At 45.2% G+C, this 18523-nt stretch overlaps 2 protein-coding genes and 1 non-coding gene across 6 annotated transcripts in view; 2 read left to right on the top strand and 1 right to left on the bottom strand.

Annotated features, from left to right (window-relative positions):
* Window positions 1-13836, bottom strand: part of RECQL5 (RecQ like helicase 5) — a 38167-nt gene extending 24331 nt beyond the window's left edge. For all 3 annotated transcript variants that reach the window (XR_009560281.1, XM_030837666.2, XM_060290269.1), the window contains exons 1-6: window positions 13350-13836; window positions 12388-12509; window positions 10256-10774; window positions 9567-9669; window positions 8683-8794; window positions 7120-7282 (exon numbers count right to left, since the gene is read on the bottom strand). Coding sequence is in view for 2 of the 3 variants with exons in the window: in XM_030837666.2 (XP_030693526.1) it covers window positions 7120-7282; window positions 8683-8794; window positions 9567-9669; window positions 10256-10774; window positions 12388-12509; window positions 13350-13476 (1146 nt within the window). In the remaining variant the exon portion in view is untranslated. The remainder of the gene's footprint in view (window positions 1-7119; window positions 7283-8682; window positions 8795-9566; window positions 9670-10255; window positions 10775-12387; window positions 12510-13349) is intronic.
* On the top strand, window positions 6143-6215 carry TRNAG-UCC (transfer RNA glycine (anticodon UCC)). Its single transcript has one exon. It is a non-coding gene; the product is annotated as a tRNA-Gly (tRNA).
* A 450-nt stretch (window positions 13837-14286) lies between the features above and the next one.
* SAP30BP (SAP30 binding protein) overlaps window positions 14287-18523 on the top strand; it is a 34019-nt gene continuing 29782 nt past the window's right edge. The window contains exons 1-3 of one of the 2 annotated variants that reach the window (XM_030837675.2): window positions 14287-14438; window positions 15876-15985; window positions 18409-18456. In XM_030837675.2, coding sequence (XP_030693535.1) covers window positions 14333-14438; window positions 15876-15985; window positions 18409-18456 — 264 coding nt within the window. In that variant the 5' untranslated portion in view covers window positions 14287-14332. The remainder of the gene's footprint in view (window positions 14439-15875; window positions 15986-18408; window positions 18457-18523) is intronic. The other variant, XM_060290824.1, reaches the window with a different exon arrangement.

An 18523-nucleotide genomic window follows, 5' to 3' on the forward strand; every position in this document is an offset into this window, starting at 1 on the left:
TAGTCACTCTGTGGCATGTGGGATCTTCCCGGACCAGAGCTTGAACCCGTGTCCTCTGCATTGGCAGGTGGATTCTTAACCACTGTGCCACCAGGGAAGCCCCTGGATCATCTCTTTATCTCAAATGATCTCAAATGTCTCAATGATGAGCCCAGTGTGAGTTCTTGTAATTCACTGTGTTAGTAAGTTTTAAATAAATACCTTATACCTAGTCACCTTACCGAAATCTTTTCCTTGTCTAATTTGAACTTCAGACAAGTTAATCACACTCCCTTAGGTCATGGCAAACTATCACCCTTGGTCCTCGCAAGACTCTTCATTCCCAATCGCTACTTGCATCCACCTTCTCTCCCGTCATTCAAATTTATTCATTTATTCAATAAACACTTATTAAGCACTAAACTACATTCCAGCACTGAGCTAGGCATTAATTACAGCTACACAGGAAAGGTTCCTGCTGTCATGGAACTTACATTTCAATATAGCAAACCTATAAAGTGAAACAGTAATAAATATGATTTTTATAAAAAGGAAGATACGAGACTTCCTGGGCCCCCAGCTATGCCTATTACCCTATGGGGAGTATTTACTATCATTTCTTCTTCACTCCCTATTGCTAGATATTTAGTTTGTTTCCGATTTTCTGTCCTCATGATCAATTCTACCATTCAAGCCCTTGAGCACATAAGGGCACACTGCCACTTTTATTTACGTATTTATTTTTGGCTGCATTTTTTGGTCTTCTTTGCTGTATGCAGGCTTTCTCGAGTTGCAGCGAGCGGGGGCTACTCTTCATTGCAGTGCGTGGGCTTCTCACTGCGGTGGCTTCTCTTGTTGCGGAGCACAGGCTCTAGGGTGCGTGGGCTCAGTAGCTGTGGCACACGGGCTTAGTTACTCCGTGGCATGTGGGATCTACCCGGACCAGGGACTGAACCCACGTCCCCTGCATTGGCAGGCTGATTCTTAACCACTGCACCCCCAGGCAAGTCCCCACTGCCACTCTTATTTCAGGTGATTTGGTTCCAGAAATAGGATATCTAGGTCAAAGGGTATCTGCATTTTAAAATTTAAATAGATATTGCTAGATTGCTTCCCCACAAAAGACTGTTACACTGCATTTTTCTCTTGGCGAAGTGCAGGCACTCTTTCCTTCACGTGCCCACTAGCAACAGGAGTTTGAGCTCTTTTACACACGTGTCAAATCATTTTACTTTAATTTGCATTTACCTGATTACTACCTAATTTGAACATCTTTAGACGAGCCATTTGGATGAGCTTTTCTGGGAACTTTCCTTTCATATCCTTTGTTTTTCTTGTCAGTTGGTGAAAACTCTCTATTTATTCTCAACTTCAACCTTTTGTTTGCGTTTTATAGTAAATATTTTTCCAGATCTACAGTCTATTTGTTTACGGTATCTTTCACCACGTATATTTTTTCCATAGGTTCAGGATTTATAGAAACTTAAGATTTTTTATATATTCAAATATTTGTTTTTTTAAAAGACAGCATTCTGGATTTTTAATTTTCATTACAAAAATATCTTCACCATATCTCCAGCCCTAGGTGGCACACTGGACTAAATTTTGTTTAGTTTTTACATGAGGTCCTTAATCTGTCTTTTATATAAGGTGTCAAATGGGGCACTTTTATTTTATTCCTGCTGTGTCAGCACCAGCTATTAGACAATTCATTCTTTTCCCATTAAACTGAATTATCAGCTTCATCAATATTAAACGATGTATTCTAGGACCTTTTTTTTTTTGGTTTGTTTGTTCTTTGAATTTATTTTTTATACAGCAGGTTCTTATCTATTTTATACATATTAGTGTATACATGTCAATCCCAATCTCCCAATTCATCCCACCACCATCCCCCCTGCCACCTTCCCCCCTTGGTGTCCATATGTTTGTTCTCTACATCTGTGTCTCTATTTCTGCCTTGCACACCAGTTCATCTGTACCATTTTTATAATAAATCGGTGTTGAATTTTGTCAAAAGCTTTTTCTGCATCTATTGAAATGATCATATGGTTATTCTTCAGTTTGTTAATAAGGTGTATCACATTGATTGCTTTGCGTATATTGAAGAATCCTTGCATCCCTGAGATAAATCCCACTTGATCATGGTGTATGATTCTTTTAATGTGTTGCTGGATTCTGTTTGCTAGTATTTTGTTGAGAATTTTTGCATCTATGTTCATCAGTGATGCTGGTCTGTAATTTTCTTTTTTTGTGACATCTTTGTCTGGTTTTGGTATCAGGGTGATGGTGGCCTTGTAGAATGAGTTTGGGAGTGTTCCTCTGTAATTTTTGGGAAGAGTTTGAGAAGGATGGGTGCTAGCTCTTCTCTAAATGTTTGATAGAATTCACCTGTGAAGCCATCCAGTCCTGGACTTTTGTTTGTGGGAAGATTTGTGTTGCTGTTGTTGGAAGATTTTTAATCACAGTTTCAATTTCATTACTTGTGCTTGGTCTGTTCATATTTTCTATTTCTTCCTGGTTCAGTCTTGGAAGGTTATACCTTTCCAAGAATTTGTCCATTTCTTCCAGGTTGTCCATTTTATTGGCATAGAGTTGTAGTAGTCTCTTATGATGCTTTGTATTTCTGCAGTGTCCATTGTAAATTCTCCTTTCTTATTCTAATTTTATCGATTTGAGTCCTCTCCCTCTTTTTCTTGAAGAGTGTGGCTACAGGTTTATCAATTTTGTTTATCTTCTCAAAAAACCAGCTTTTATTTTTATTTTTTAATTTATTTATTTATTGGCTGTGTTGGGTCTTTCATTGCTGCAAGCGGGCTTTCTCTAGTTGCGGTGAGCGCGGGCTACCCTTCGCTGCAATGCACGGGCTTCTCATTGTGGTGGCTCCTCTCGTTGTGGAGCAACGTGGAGCTCTTGGCATGCGGGCTTCAGTAGTTGCAGCACACAGGCTCAGTAGTTGTGGCGCACGGGCTTAGTTGCTCCGCAGCACGTGGGATCTTCCTGGACCAGGGCTCGAACCCGTGTCCCCTGCATTGGCAGGCAGATTCCTAACCATTGCGCCACCAGGGAAGCCCCAGCTTTTAGTTTTATTGATCTTTGCTACTGTTTTCTTTGTTTCTATTTCATTTATTTCTGCTCTGATCTTTTGATTTCTTTTCTCCTACTAACTTTGGGTTTTGTTTGTTCCTCTTTCTCTATTTACTTTAGGTGTAAGGTTAGACTGTTTATTTGAGATTTTTCTTGTTTCTTGAGGGAGGACTGTATTGCTATAAACTTCCCTCTTAGAACTGCTTTTGCTGCATCCCATAGTTTTTTTTTTTTTTTTTTTTTTGCGGTACGCAGGCATCTCACTGTTGTGGCCTCTCCCGTTGCGGAGCACAGGCTCCGAACGCGCAGGCTCGGCGGCCATGGCTCACGGGCCCAGCCGCTCCGCGGCACGTGGGATCCTCCCGGACCGGGGCGTGAACCCGTGTCCCCTGCATCGGCAGGCAGACTCCCAACCACTGCGCCACCAGGGAAGCTCCCCCATAGGTTTTTGATCATCGTGTTTTCGTTGTCATTTGTTTCTAGGTATTTTCTGATTTCCTCTTTGACTTCTTCAGTGATCTCTTGGTTATTTAGTGACATATTATTTAGCCTCCATGTGTTTGTGTTTTTTACGTTTTTTTTCCCCTGTAACTGATTTCTAATCTCATAGTGTTGTGGTCAGAAAAGATGCTTGATATGATTTCAATTTTCTTAAATTTACCGAGGCTTGATTTGTGACCCAAGATGTGATCTATCTTGGAGAATGTTCTGTGTGCACTTGAGAAGAAAGTGTAATCTGCTGCTTTCAGATGGAATGTCCTATAAATATCAATTAAATCTATCTGGTCTATTGTGTCACTTAAAGGTTGTGTTTCCTCATTAATTTTCTGTCTGGATGATCTGTCCACTGGTGTAAGTGAGGTGTTAAAGTCCCCCACTATTATTGTGTTACTGTCAATTTCCTCTTTTACAGCTGTTAGCATTTGCCTTATGAATTGAGGTGCTCCTATGTTGGGTACATATACCTTGATCATTATGCAGCGTCCTTCCTTGTCTCTTGTAACATTCTTTAAAGTCTACTTTATCTAATATGAGTATTGGTACTCCAGCTTTCTTTTGATTTCCATTTGCATGGAATATCTTTTTCCATCCCCTCACTTTCAGTCTGTATGTGTCCCTAGGTCTGAAGTGGGTCTCTTGTAGACAGCATATATATGGGTTTTGTTTCTGTATCCATTCAGCAAGCCTGTGTCTTTTGTTGGAGCATTTAACCCGTTAACATTTAAGGTAATTATCGATATGTATGTTCCTATTACCATTTTCTTAATTGTTTTGGGTTTGTTTTTGTAGGTCCTTTTCTTCTCTTGTGTTTCCCACTTAGAGAAGTTCCTTTAGCATTTGTTGTAGAGCTGGTTTGGTAGTGCTGAATTCTCTTAGCTTTTGCTTGTCTGTAAAGCTTTTGATTTCTCCATCGAACCTGAATGAGATTCTTGCTGGGTAGAGTAATCTTGGTTGTAGGTTCTTCCCTTTCATTACTTTAAATATATCGTGCCACTCCCTTCTGGCTTGTAGAGTTTCTGCTGAGAAATCAGCTGTTAACCTTATGGGAGTTCCCTTGTATGTTATTTGTTGTTTTCTCTAGGACTTATTAATTCTCTCTTATTAATTCTCTCATCTGTTCCAATGACTGTTACTGTATTACATGGATTTGATCGGGGTAGCAGCACAGCATATTCTGATGCTGGGTTAAGCACACCCCTTTCATCATTCTCCTTTTTCATACTTTTCCTGGCTGTTCTTGAGCACTTATTCTTGCACATAAATTCTAAGATTCTACTTCCCAATAGAAGTCTTTTGGGATTTCAATTGGGACTTCATGAAATATTTATATTAACTTTGAGGAGAAAAGACAGTTTTAAGTCTTCCCAATCACTTTTGTATCTGTACAGAGTTTGTTTTCTTTCAATGAGGTTTTAGTTTTCTCATCTAAATCAGTGGCTCTCATCCCTGGCTGCATATTAACATCAACTGGGGAGGTTTTAAAAAAATTCTCTTGATAAGAACCTGTAACATTTACTTCTAGGTATAAGTTTTATTCTTGCAAATTAAACATGTTTTCATTTCTATTCCTAGGTATTTACAGTAATGTTTCTCTTATGTTCAGCCATCTTGCCAAGTTTTCTTATGAATCCTAGTAGATTTCTAGTAGAGTCTTTGGGGTTTCCTAGGCAGACATTTGTTAAAATTTCTATCTGCTGGTGTCTTTTCTCCTTGTCCCTGTGAGTTTATATACTTTTCATCCTTTTCTCGTCCTTTTGGTGGGGATCAGGAATAAGCCCTTGTGTTCAATCTTTCTTATAAGGAAAAGTCGATGTGCATCCTTTTGCAACGTCACACATTGTGTTTTGGGGGGGTTTAATCCATGTTGATTCATGTAGAGTTACTGCTTCATTTTTAACTGCTCTGGACCATTCCACTGTGTGACTAGCCCACTGTTTACTTACCCCACACCCCACAGAGGAAGAGTTTTATTTCCCCACTGTGTTGCTGCAGCCAACATCCCTGTATACCCTCATACAGTCCATCATGTGCACTGACACCCTGTCTACCTAGATGTGGAACTGCTGAGTCGCAGTGCACCAGGCCCCTCCACGTACACGTGTCACCTCGTCTCTTCAAAAAAGCCGTTCTAGCTTATAATCCTGACCATGTCATGAGCTGCCCTCTCCCCACATCCTTGCCAACAGTGACTATGAAGATGTTTTACACTTTGGCCTGTCTGATGGGTATAAAATGATAGCTTGTCACCTGATTTGCATTTCTCTGATTCCTAAGTGAGGCTGAGCATCTCTTTGTATGTTTTTTTTTCTCTTTGTATGTTTATTAGATATTCTGGCTTCCTCTTCTGTGAAATCCATCCTTTTTGCTATGTAGCTGTTTGCCTTTTACTGTTTTACCTGCAGGAGTTCTATACAACCAGCCAATGATGTCTATCATGATGAAATCCCCAAATGGCTCATTTTTTCACTTTGTTTATGGTGTCTGTCACTATAAAGAAAATTTTAGCTCGAATTTAGTCAAACAGATCAAGTCTTCTTTGATGATTTCTGCTTTTAAAAATCTTGACATAGGGACTTCCCTGGTGGTCCAGTGGGTAAGACTCTGTGCTTCCAATGCAGGGGGCCCAGGTTCGATCCCTGGTCAGGGAACTAGATCCTGCACACATGCCACAACTAAGAGCTCACATGCCGCAATGAAGATTCCACATGCTGCAACCAAGACCGGTGCAGCCAAAATAAATAAATTAATTAAAAAAAAAATATCTTGACATACTCTTCCCTTCCTCAAGGCCATGAAATATTTTCTCCCCAGTTTTACAGTTTTTTTTTTTTTTTTTTTGCGGTACGCGGGCCTCTCACTGTTGCGGCCTCTCCCGTTGCGGAGCACAGGCTCCGGACGCGCAGGCTCAGCAGCCATGGCTCACAGGCTCAGCCGCTCCGCGGCATGTGGGATCTTCCCGGACCGGGCACGAACCCGCGTCCCCCGCATCGGCAGGCAGACTCTCAGCCACTGCGCCACCAGGGAAGCCCAGTTTTACAGTTTTTTGAGGTCTTTAATCCACCTGTAATTCATATGTATATGGCATGGGAGGTAGTGTTCTATTTTATCTTTTTCTAGAATAAATTATTCAACAGTTCGTCATTTTCCTGTTGATTTCTAATGCCACCTATCATACACCAAGTTCTGTTATATTCCTGAGTCTGTGTCTAGGTTCTCTACAAAGAATATGCAACCAGTTTTTAAAAAAGGCTAAAATCAAAGAACTTACAACAATATGGGAAAGTGCTTATGTAACAATGCTAATTTAAAACAAGGCAGGATTGATCTTGACTATGTAAAATAACACACACACAACAGACTGTACGAAGATCAATTAAGTATAAAGAAAAAAGTCTAACCTAGTTATAAGCTATCCACCAACACCCCATTCCCCACCTTGCTGAACCTTCTAGCCTCAGGAGCAGCCCTCCAGATTACAGAAGCTCCATCTGGGTTCAGAAATTGCAGAGCGGTGGGTTCGGACAAGAAGGGCTCCTACTGCCCAGGACTTACCTGGAGTTTTGCTACTTCCTTCCTGATCAGGAAGCTGACTTGGTCCCGGTCATTCCTAGAGTAATACAGACGGCACCAGGAAGGCTTTCCGTCTCTGCCCGCCCGGCCAGACTCCTGGTAGTACCCAGCCATAGACTTGGCAATATTCCAGTGGGCGACAAACCTGTAAGATCCAAGGGTCAAGCAGCATGAGATGTGGCAGAAAAGCTGAGGGGAGAAGTGACTCCCAGTCAGCGGAGCAGGGGTCTCCACAGGGATCAGGAGTAGGAGGCTGGCAGGCAGAGAGGCAGAGATAGGCCCCAGAGTAAGCATGGCTAGGACCCTGCAGTCCTTCAGCAGGCCTTCTCGCCATGGAGCAGCTCATGGAAAAACTAGCGGACTTAACGAAACAAGATTAGGACACTTATGAGCTGGGTAAGTCCTTTATAACATCTTTGAAGAGGAAAAAGGATAATACTTATGAAGTACCTACTATGAGCCAGTGTATATATTTGTCTTGTTAAATCATTACAGTGGGGCTTCCCTGGTGGCGCAGTGGTTGAGAGTCCGCCTGCCGATGCAGGGGACACGGGTTTGTGCCCCGGTCTGGGAAGATCCCACATGCCGCTAGGCCCGTGAGCCATGGCCACTGAGCCTGTGCGTCCGGAGCCTGTGCTCCGCAACTGGAGAGGCCACAACAGTGAGAGGCCCGCGTACCGCAAAAAAAAAAAAAAAAAAAAAAATCATTACAGTCACCATCATGTGAGGTAGTCTCATTTTATAGACAATGAATGTGGGATTCAGAGAGGTAAATTTGTACAAGGGGACAGCAGAGCTAGGATTTGAGCCTAGGAGTGTCTGACTCCAAAGTTGATCCATTATAAGACACAGCTGACCCAGGATTCAAACCCTGATTCCAAAGTCCACGTTATCTCAAGTATAGTTCACAGTCTAATTCCTACCCTGACCAACTCAGGGTCACTATGAGGCTTAACAAGACCACGTATGCAAAAGTGCTCTGTAAATCACACAAGGCATTACTGTTGGTGTTAATCAGAGCAAAGGGCTTCAGGCTGCAGCCCAAAATGTCTCCAGAAGGTCAAGCATGCCTGGAGGTAAAAGACTTCCCAACAGTGGCCAGTGTGGGGCTAGGAGGCTGGGATTTACCCATCTCTTCTGGACTGTCCAGTAAACAGTAACAAGGAGTGACGGGAACGAGATCTTTGCCTTCAGTTTTGCACAGGGAGCAGTTTTAAGATAGTTCATTCCACCCCCTCACAGGCTCCAGATGCTAAGGTGGGAGTGAGCGGGGCTGTGTTAAAGGGTGAGCCTGATGGTCTGCATGCTGCCCCCTCTTCTGGGGGATGGAAGAACCGTGCTGTGCCATCACCAGGGAGCAGAGGAACTGTGCACAGAACCTGTCAGCGTTTGGACTATGTACCAGGGACCCTATCCTGGGGCCTCCTTCCCCTCTGGCCCTAGAAGGACACACAGACCTGGCTCCCCAGACAGAGCACCAGGAGGCCCACCCCCTCCCCGGAGCCAGGCCCCAACTGGAAAAGTCAGACAAGAACAAGGGCTCACCTGACATTGGCTTTGTCCACTCCCATTCCAAAACTAATAGTTGCAACAATTACAGGGACCTTCTCCTCCATCCACTCGTTCTGCACCAGCGTTCTTTCAGGAGCCTTCAGTCCTAGAAAAGAGGGGAAGGTGAAGAAGGGAACTTGCATTTCCCTTGGGTTTCCCCTGAGGTCTACCTTGAGTCTGACGCTGTGCTGGGCACAGTACACACACTGAATCCATCACTTACCAGCTGTATGACCTCAGGCCAGGCACTTAACCCACCAAGCCTGAGCCAGTAAACATAGAGACCCAGGCCTGTGTGTGGCACAGAGCACTCCATAAATGTGACAGCCAGGATTCAAACCCAAGTCCATTGGCCTCCAGAGCCTGTGCTCTTTCCATGATACCAATACCTGGGCTAAAAAAACTCATCATCTGCTGCTGAGTGGGCACAGGGTGACAATAAGAATTCAGGAGTCACAATTCTCCTTTTAGATCTCATTTGGGTCTAGACTCCTTTTTGTGAATTTAAGTGAATCACTTTAGCTCTGCCTGGGTATCTGGAAAAAGATGATGGACCACCTGATTATCCAGGATTCTTAAGGAACAAAAGACCAGCTAAGAGGCTTCTGAGAGGGCTTCCCTGGTGGCACAGTGGTTAGGAGTCCGCCTGCCGATGCAGGGGACGCGGGTTCGTGCCCCGGTCCGGGGAGATCCCACATGCCGCTGAGCGGCTGGGCCCGTGAGCCATGGCCGCTGAGCCTGCGCGTCCGGAGCCTGTGCTCCACAACGGGAGAGGCCACAACAGTGAGAGGCCCGCGTACCGCAAAAAAAAAAAAAAAAAAAAAAAAAAAAGAGGCTTCTGAGAGTAAGGAGGGCCACGTGGCCCAGGTGCCCCTTACCTGCGTGGTACGCCTTGGCATTCACGCCCCTGTAACTGAGCTCTATAGCCAGCTGTTCACAGGCCTCCCTCGTCCTGCAGTAGACAATGCCGCAGCCGGACAACTGAAAGGGGAGACACGGGAAGAAAATAAGCATGGGGAAGAACAAGACAACCCATCGCACTGCAGCCTGCTCTTTTTATTTTTTATTTATTGGCCGCATCACGCGGCTTGTTCGACCTTAGTTCTCTGACCAGGGACTGAACTCACGCCCCAGCAGTGAAAGAGCCAGGTCCCAACCACTGGTCCGCCGGGGAAGTCCCTGCTTTAAAAGCAGCTCTCTCTCTCGTCAGGCTCACGGTCTCCTCTGAGGCAGACCACCTAGCACAGCCCTGCTACTTTCTAACAAGGCAGGACCAAAGCAGCTCAAAACCCAACTTTTCTAACCCTTGCCTCCTCCCCACGAGCCTTGGATAGGTCTGCAAAGGCCCCCCCACAGGAGGACTCCGGGACACAGGAACCCCAGTAAGGGGGACAAGGCCAGGAAACCAAAGGGACAACTCTGTGCACGAGTTTTAAGAAGCTATGGCTAGTCCTGGCTGAGGAAGCTAGAAAAGCAAAGAGCTTGGAAATGAGAATCCTTCTCTAGGCCGCACACAGCAGCCCGCCACCCCTGATGTACCTCGGCCCCCCAACCTCAATGCCCTCACCCCTTTATCAGCCTTCTGTCCGAGAGCCTTAAGGCAGAAGTCCCTCAGGTTCCCGTAGGGATCAGGAAGCAGTTCCTTGAACTGCACATCATAGAAGAGGTTGGCCCGGAAGCAGGGAGTCTTGAAGGTGGCAACTGGCTGCTTCAGCTGCAGGGCGGCAAACACATCCTCTCGGACCTGCGGGGTGGCTGTGGCAGTGAGAGCCACACAGGGGGCGTGGGCCAGGCGGGGGCGCAGGGCTCCCAGACGCAAGTAGTCAGGACGGAAGTCGTGCCCCCACTGGGAAACACAATGAGCTTCATCCACCACGAGGTAGGAGAGCAGGTGGCGAGACGCCAAGGAGTTTAGGGCGGGCTGGAAGGAGGCAGAAGCCGCCATCTCTGGCGTGATGTACAGAAGCTTGGTCCAGGGCTTTTCCTGCTCCAGGTCACAGAGCAGCTCCTTCTTCTGCTGTGCCGAGAGCTTTGAGTTCAGGGTACTCACTTGGACCTTCAGGGCCAGCAAGTGGTCCACTTGGTCCTGAGGGCAGAAGCAGGAGAGGGGACTATAAGTGGCCCTCAGGCCTCAGTGGTAAACGTTACTGTGACTCCCTGGGGTATTTCACAGCCATAAAACATCCTTCTCCTACCCTCTAACGTGTCTTCTCTTTGCATAAAAAGAAGTACAGAAGGTGAAGTGGTTGATGTGTGGAGCCAGATAGATGTGGATTTAATCCCGGCTCAATTACCACATGCTCTTCAGCTGGTTCTTAACCTTAACCTTTCAATTTTCTCACTCTCATTCTTTCACTTTGCTATAAAAAGAGTAAAACTACCTAATAGGATTGTTTTAAGAATTAAATGAAAATTTATACTTGGAAGGTACGTTAATGCCCCTAAACACTTAGCACAGAGCCTGAGACTAGTACACACTCACTAAGCATTGTTACTGTTGTTCTCTATCCTCTCTCTCTCTCTCTCCTTTTCTTCATGGTGGATGGCTCTTAACCAACGGCCACACTTCCTCATTTCTGATTCTATCAGTCCATCTGCAGGCCTTAAATATAGTCAGAAGCACAGAACAGATGTTAACAACATCCCAATAAGTTTCTCATCTTTTTTTCTGTCTCATGGCTGTGCTCTCGCCAGAATAAAGCAGAATATACCAGGGATTCCCCCATATTGATTTATACCTCTCTATCCACCTGCATCTTCTATAACATCAAGAGTGCACATGTGGGCTTCCCTGGTGGCGCAGTGGTTGAGAGTCCGCCTGCCGATGCAGGGGACACAGGTTCGTGCCCCAGTCGGGGAAGATCCCACATGCCGCGGAGCGGCTGGGCCTGTGAGCCGTGGCCGCTGAGCCTGTGCGTCCGGAGCCTGTGCTCCGCAACGGGAGAGGCCACAACAGTGAGAGGCCCGCGTATCGCAAAAAGGGGGAAAAAAAAAAGTTTATGAAGATTGAAAAAAAAAAAAAGAGTGCACATGTGTACATACGAGAGTGTGTATGTGCATACACATACAGTTCCATATTCCTCCAGGCAAAAAGTTACAAAGGAGGGTGAGAGACCTCAGGCCATCAAAACACAGAAGACTCATTCATAACCCACCAGAGTGATATGCACTAGTGGAGAACCCCACATTTGGGTGATTCAGAAACCCAATACAGAGAGGGATATAGGCAAATCAAAGAAAAATAAGAGGCAAAAGACCAAAGAAGGGTGGACTTCCCTGGTGGTGCAGTGGTTAAAAATCCGCCTGCCAATGCAGGGGACACAGGTTCGATCCCTGGTCGGGGAAGATCCCACATGCTGCAGAGGAACTAAGCCCGTGCGCCACAACTAGTGAGCCCATGCGCTAGAGGCCGCAAGCCACAACTACTGAGCCCGCGTGCCACAACTACTGAAGCCCGCGCGCCTAGAGTCCAAGCACCACAACAAAGAGTAGCCCCCACTTGCTGCAACTAGAGAAAGCCCACGTGCAGCAACAAAGATGCAACACAGCGCAAAATAAAATAAATTAATTAATAAATTATTTTTTTAAAAAAGACCAAAGAAAGGAGAAGTAAAATTTCCAGCTATTAACCACCACCCCCCAAAAAAACACCTTCCTCTAAACTTTCTGGGCTGCCACCTTCATTCCCCTGAGCCTCACCTGAATCAAAGCAATGAGAGGAGAGATCACGATGGTGATGCCTTTGGCCAACAGAGCAGGGAGCTGATAGCAGAGGGATTTTCCTGCCCCTGTGGGCATGCACACAAAGACATCCTTGTCGCCTGCAAAAATACAAGAAGGCAACATCTCAATGCTTCCTGCCTTTTAATCTCTCCCCTTCATCAAGGCTGTTGAAAATTAAACAAGAATGTAGGAAAAACTCCTCGCAGAGTGTCTGGCTCGTACAAGGGTCTCAATATAACCTCAATTCTCTTCCCATCCTTTCTACGAAAAGGGAAGCGGTCCAGGGAGATCTGGCAATGCACACAAACCATTTCCAGTAGTGGCAATAACAACTACAAGGGTAAGAAGTCTGAGTCTGCTGGGCTACGGATGATTGAACTGAACATCCATGAAAGCTGAATACTCCTGGATGAGTGGGCATATCTGTATAGACATGGAAACAACGTCACTTAGAGGGCTTTTGTTTATAAGTGTTATAATGTAATTAACATGACACTGCTGCTCCCCTTTGACAACAACCATTTGTCAACATATCTCAGTTTTATAATATTACTACTCCTTCCTTCCCTATTTGGGACCCAGACCACTCAATCTTCAACACAGGAATTACCTAGAAGGTGACTGGTTTCGGCTATTCCTGCCATGCCCCCACCCCACCTCCACCTCACTGCCTACACAAAAAGGAGAATGGAAATTTATGAGCTGTTTTCAAAGACAACCTTAGCTTTGTCTACGAAATATCAGAACCAGAACAGCTGGGTGGTTCTGCCAATAAAACTGCAAGTTTTGGGTGACAGATCTACAAGAGCTCCAAAACCAAATATGGCCCAAGGGTGGGGAGGAAGGAAGGGTCAGAAGGAAGGTGTTCTTCCTTCTGTAGTGGCAGCGCTATGGTATAGCCAGCACAAACATAAATGCAGGTAGTTTGGCAACATTACCTTTCACTACAGCCATGGTTGCCCTCTCCTGCAAAGGCGTCTTAAAAGAGTCAAACCCAAAGACCTTCTTCAACGTGCTCCGGACTCGACGCTCAGGGTCAAAAGGAGAGGAAGAGTTGGTACTCATCTTGACGACAGTGGCCAAAGGTTAAGGCAAAGGTGATGATCATATATGGTTGCAAGGAGAACCCTCTGTTCTGCTTTTCAAAGCCTACTTATTTTTTCTATAAGTTTGCTTTATTACACTCAAAACTATATTATTTTCTAATAATATAGCTCCAGGTGAACAGCCTCAAGCAATACATTCCTGGGTAATTATCTCCAATTTTATGCTCGGTGAAAATAAAAACACCCAACTATCCCAGGCCACGGTATAGCGCAGAGCGATCACGAGAAAAAACACAAATGTCTTCAGAACAGTTTGGAGAAGATGGAATTTTCTTCTAAGATCCACCCTCTGCTCTATAAGCACAGCCATGACGACCATTCTTCCCCCCAGGACCCCGACCCCTTCTCCCCCCCAACGACCCCCGCGCCCAGAGGAGAGCTCTTCCCTTTTCCTCCTCTGAACCCTAGATCTGTTCTTTCCTCCCTTCCCCAGCCGAAGCCTCCCTCTCTTCACCCCAAGATATCAGAGCCGGCCGTGGGCCCCAAGGAGCGAGGGGCTCTTGTCGGGCAGTTGCTGCCCGCTGGCTCGGGAACTACTCGAAGACCCCCATAAGCCACAGGTAACTCTCAAAAGCCAAACTGCTGGGAATGCAACGTCAGGTAAACCCACACAAGCTTGTATCCGTCGCGCAGTGATGACGTTGCGCAAGCGTTGGCGCGAGGGGCGGAGCCAGACGCGGAAACGGCCGTTTTGATTGGTTCTAGTTCTGAAACGGGCGCGGGGTCTCCTGGGATCCGGAAGTAGTTGCCTTTCCGCCCGGAAGTCGGCTCTTCGGAGTCATAGGAGTGAGCCACGCCGGGGCTGTGGGAATAAGATGGCGGGGAAGAAGAGTGTTCTGTCGTCTCTGGCAGTTTACGCGGAAGATTCAGAGCCCGAGTCTGACGGCGAGGCAGGAGTTGAAACGGCGGGCGGCACAGCTGGTGAGGCCCGAGTAGGGAGCTGGAAGGGGAGAATCGGATGTCTGCTCGGAATGCTGCTCCCCTAGCAGGCGGGAGGGAAAGAGATGGTCATTGTGCCCCAAGTATCGGGCTCTGGAGCCCCGAAGGGCGTTCAGGGTCCTGGGATAGTCGGAGCGTTAGATGCTCTGTAGCAAGAATGGACCGTCTCCTTCTTTTGATTGGATTATTCTTCCGAAACTTACTGAAAGTCTTCTCCCTGCTGGGTATCGTGCTGGGCAGAAGGATGGACGAAGGATGGAGAGGGTCCAAGGCTACTGAACCACCACCTATTTTCTCCGGCCTTGTTGTTTGGTGGGGGAGAGCGAAACTTTTAATTAACAATATGCTTTAGCCATATCTTGGAGCTTTTAAAAATACATCCATCCCGTCTCCACTGCGAGGGAGTCTAATTCAGTAGATCTGGAGAAGAACCTGGGCATTTGTGAGCTTTCCAAGGCTTCTTGGTGATTCCATTACTTTGTGAGTTGTTAAAGCCCATCGGTGATTTTGTTGCTCCACCCTGGTTAAGAATCACAGTGTTAAGAAATGGGAACAGATCTATATGGGGACGTAGAGAGGCAGCAAGTTACCCAACGTGCCTGGGCCTTGGTTTCCTCATTTGGAAAGTGATGGGGGTCGGGGGGCCTTGGACTGGGTTAACTCCTCTCAGTTTTCTGTGGTCTCTGCCTGTCAGGAAGTTCTCTGGTGGTTTCCCAGTAATTTGTTTTTTTGGGGGGCTTTGTTGTTGTTTTTGTTTTAAACGTAGGAAAAGATTTTGTTTCTCAAGTAGGTATGATTGGGAACCTCTCCAGGTGCCCCCATTTAAGGTCCTGTTCCTAGGGGAGGACACACAAAATCGAGAATGACAGAGTCCTTGTCTTGATGAGAAGACAAGTTCATTGGTGCCTATGATACAAGGTAGACATATGCAGATAAAAATAGATGGGGTTTTTTCTGGAATTTTATTTTATTTTTTATACAGCAGGTTCTTATTAGTTATCTGTTTTATACATATTAGTGTATATATGTCAACCCCAATCTCCCAAGTCATCCCACCCCCTCCACCCACCCCCACCCCACCCCCACCACTTTCCCCCCTTGGTGTCCATACGTTTGTTCAAAAGAGATGTTTAAACAACATGGTATAATTGTTCAGAGAAGGGAAGGCTTCAGTTGGCATAATAGGCGGATTGGAAGCATTAGAAACGGAATTTAATATTATTTGGTTTTCTTCCCTGTTCTTTTAATGAATTCATGCACTAAATTCTGTGATCTTCCGAAAAGCAGAATCTGGGCCTAAGGTCACTTACATGAGATTTAGGTTTCCTTTTCTCTTCAGAGATAGTCCTGGCAACTCAGGTGGGGTTTTTTTGCATTCTTTTCCCCATTCATTCATTTTATTTTTCTCTTCTGTTTAAGAGGAGAAGGGCGGATTGGTATCTGAAGCCTATGGAGAGGATGATTTTTCTCGCCTCGGGGGTGATGAAGATGGCTATGAAGAAGAGGAGGATGAGAATAGCAAACAGTCGGTAAGTAAGTCTGTTCCCAAATCCAGAGCTGCTCAGAGGACCATTTATCAGAAACTTCCTGACCTGTACCAACAGTGTTCCATTTCATGCCTAATTTCATCCCCTCCCCCACTTTTATTTTCTTAAGTATCAGTTGAGGAAACTGGGTTGGATATCAGTAGTTCTATTTGAAAATCAAGTTCGTTTTCACCTGAACCATTTTGTATTAACCTTTGAATTGAAACTTGGGGGAAAAGATAGTGGACAATTTTATTTAACACAGATATCCATGGGTGTTTTATGTTGGTTTTCCCTGTTTAGATAATTTATTCCATTTGTAACAGTGCATTCATCCTAATTGGTGTATCATTTATATCTGCACTCAATTCTGTGTTATTTGTAATCTTGGTTGGGGTTCATTCAAATTTTTCGGTTTATTAGAAAGACGAGGAAGGACAGTTATTTGTGCTTTGATCCTTATTAACTCCTTTCTTGACTTTTTACTTGGCACTTTTTATCAAAGTGTTCTTGATCACAAATCTTGCCTGATGTTTAGTATGTGCTGACTATCAAAGGAAAGAGAACTTGCATCTTAATTAATCAGAAAGACTTTAGGTACACTGTCACCTGAGCATCATGGGCCAGAATTTTAAAGTTTGGAGAAAAACAAGGATTCAGGCTGGTGCTTAACACAGAGACATACAAAGTTGAATCTCAATATAAAATCTGGTTATTTAGCAACAGCTCTAATTAAAACGCTCAGTGTTCTATATTATTTGTTTGAAAATTTTGTTACTCGTTGATACTTAAATGTTAACATTAAAATGCTTCACAGGGAATTGCCTGGCGGTCCAGTGGTTAGGACTCTGTGCTTTCACTGCGAGGGCCCAGTTTCAATCCCTGGTTGGGGAACTAAGATCCCACAAGCCGTGAGGTGCGGCCAAAAAAAGCGGGGGGTGGGGGGAGGGCGGGGATAAAATGCTTTACAAATTAAACAAAAACGCGTTTTGTATTTTCTGTTGTTTTGGAAGACCTTTTTATCCCCTTAGGCCTCCCCTCCCCCATGATTGCTGATAATTCAGAATTGACTAAAATTGTTTAGAAAAGCTTTGTAAGTTATTTCATTTTTTTGCTTTTCTTAAGTGCGTACATAGTGGCTTAACATCCATAACTATTTTCTTCAGCAAATTTGCACGATGTGTGTTTTTGAAGTGTTATTCTGTATTTGCTTTGCATAGAATTTTTACCAGATTTAAGCTTTATTTCAAATTTTAGTAAAATCCACGCATCCAATCCCAATATAGACATTCTAAAATGTGATTGTACTTGGCTGAGCTACATCTCTGATTATTTGGCCTGATGGGTTTCACTTGGAGGAGATTTTGGAGATTGCGTTTAAAACCTGTGGCTCACTGATGCCTTGCAGGACAATTAAATCTCAAAGCCATCAGTGTAGTTCAGGTCTCTCAGGTGGTGTTTATATTAACATCTGGCAGGCTTTTTAATTTGGGGGTTAAAGTGATTGAAAAAAGCAGTTTCAAATGAAACAGTTTTCTGTTGGATGTTAAATCATGGCTCCCGCGTATTGGGGTGTGCTGCGTAGTGGAACGGATATGGATTATAGCTACCTAACAGGGTAGCTGATCTTTGACCTTCATTAGCATTTAGTGGAATGGTGGGCTAGCTTGGGTGAGGTCAGGGCACACTTTGGAAAATGCCTTGCCCGCGTGGTGCTTTGTGTCAGGCAGGCCCTTTGGATAGGGAGCAAGGCTGGATGGAACGGGTCACCGGCAGTTCTGTGAGCGCTTGCATGGAGGCAGGGCCCACTCAGCTGGGACCCAGGACAGGCTGGGAGTTGCCCTTCAGTCCTGCCTTTCCCCGCTCACTCTCCCTGGTCGTTTGATGCCTACCTTCCTACTGTTCATGTTGGTGCAGGTGTTGCTGGTTGAAGCGCTGGGGTATAGCGTGTGGGGGTCATGGCACTCCGGGGGCGAACAATGTTATTGGAGCTCTGAATCTGATGTATTTGTGTACATGAAAGACAAAGAAGGAAAAAAAGACTCATACCGGGTTTGAAATCACCGATACTTCACTGGAAACGCCATTTCTGTTTTATCCTGTGGCGCCCGATCTTATCCTTTTCTCAAGCATATTGCCACCTTTCTCCATTTTTGTGTTTGTGGTTTTTAATCTCAGGCATTTTCATTAATATAGGCTATGGCACTGCTGGCATAACAACTTTGAGCTGCCGTTGTCGTTCCCCCCCTCCCCCCGCAACATCTCTTTTTCCCCTTCTCTTTCTCTAGAGCCTGGGTCATATGGTAGGGGAGGGGTTCTTGGTGGGACAACCCAGGCTGGGTAGATTTGCTCCAAACCCTGTTATGCATGTGAGAACCTCAGGCCCAGTCCTTTAAGCTTAATCCTCTAAATTCTTTGTCTTGTAGGAAGATGACGATTCAGAGACTGAAAAACCTGAGGCTGATGACCCAAAGGTATTTGGTGTTGGCTGTGGTGGGGTGGCTGGATACGAACAAGGCATTTTTAACAATATGGCTCAGT

This window comes from Globicephala melas, chromosome 20, assembly GCF_963455315.2.
Source record: "Globicephala melas chromosome 20, mGloMel1.2, whole genome shotgun sequence".
NCBI lineage: Eukaryota > Metazoa > Chordata > Mammalia > Artiodactyla > Delphinidae > Globicephala > Globicephala melas.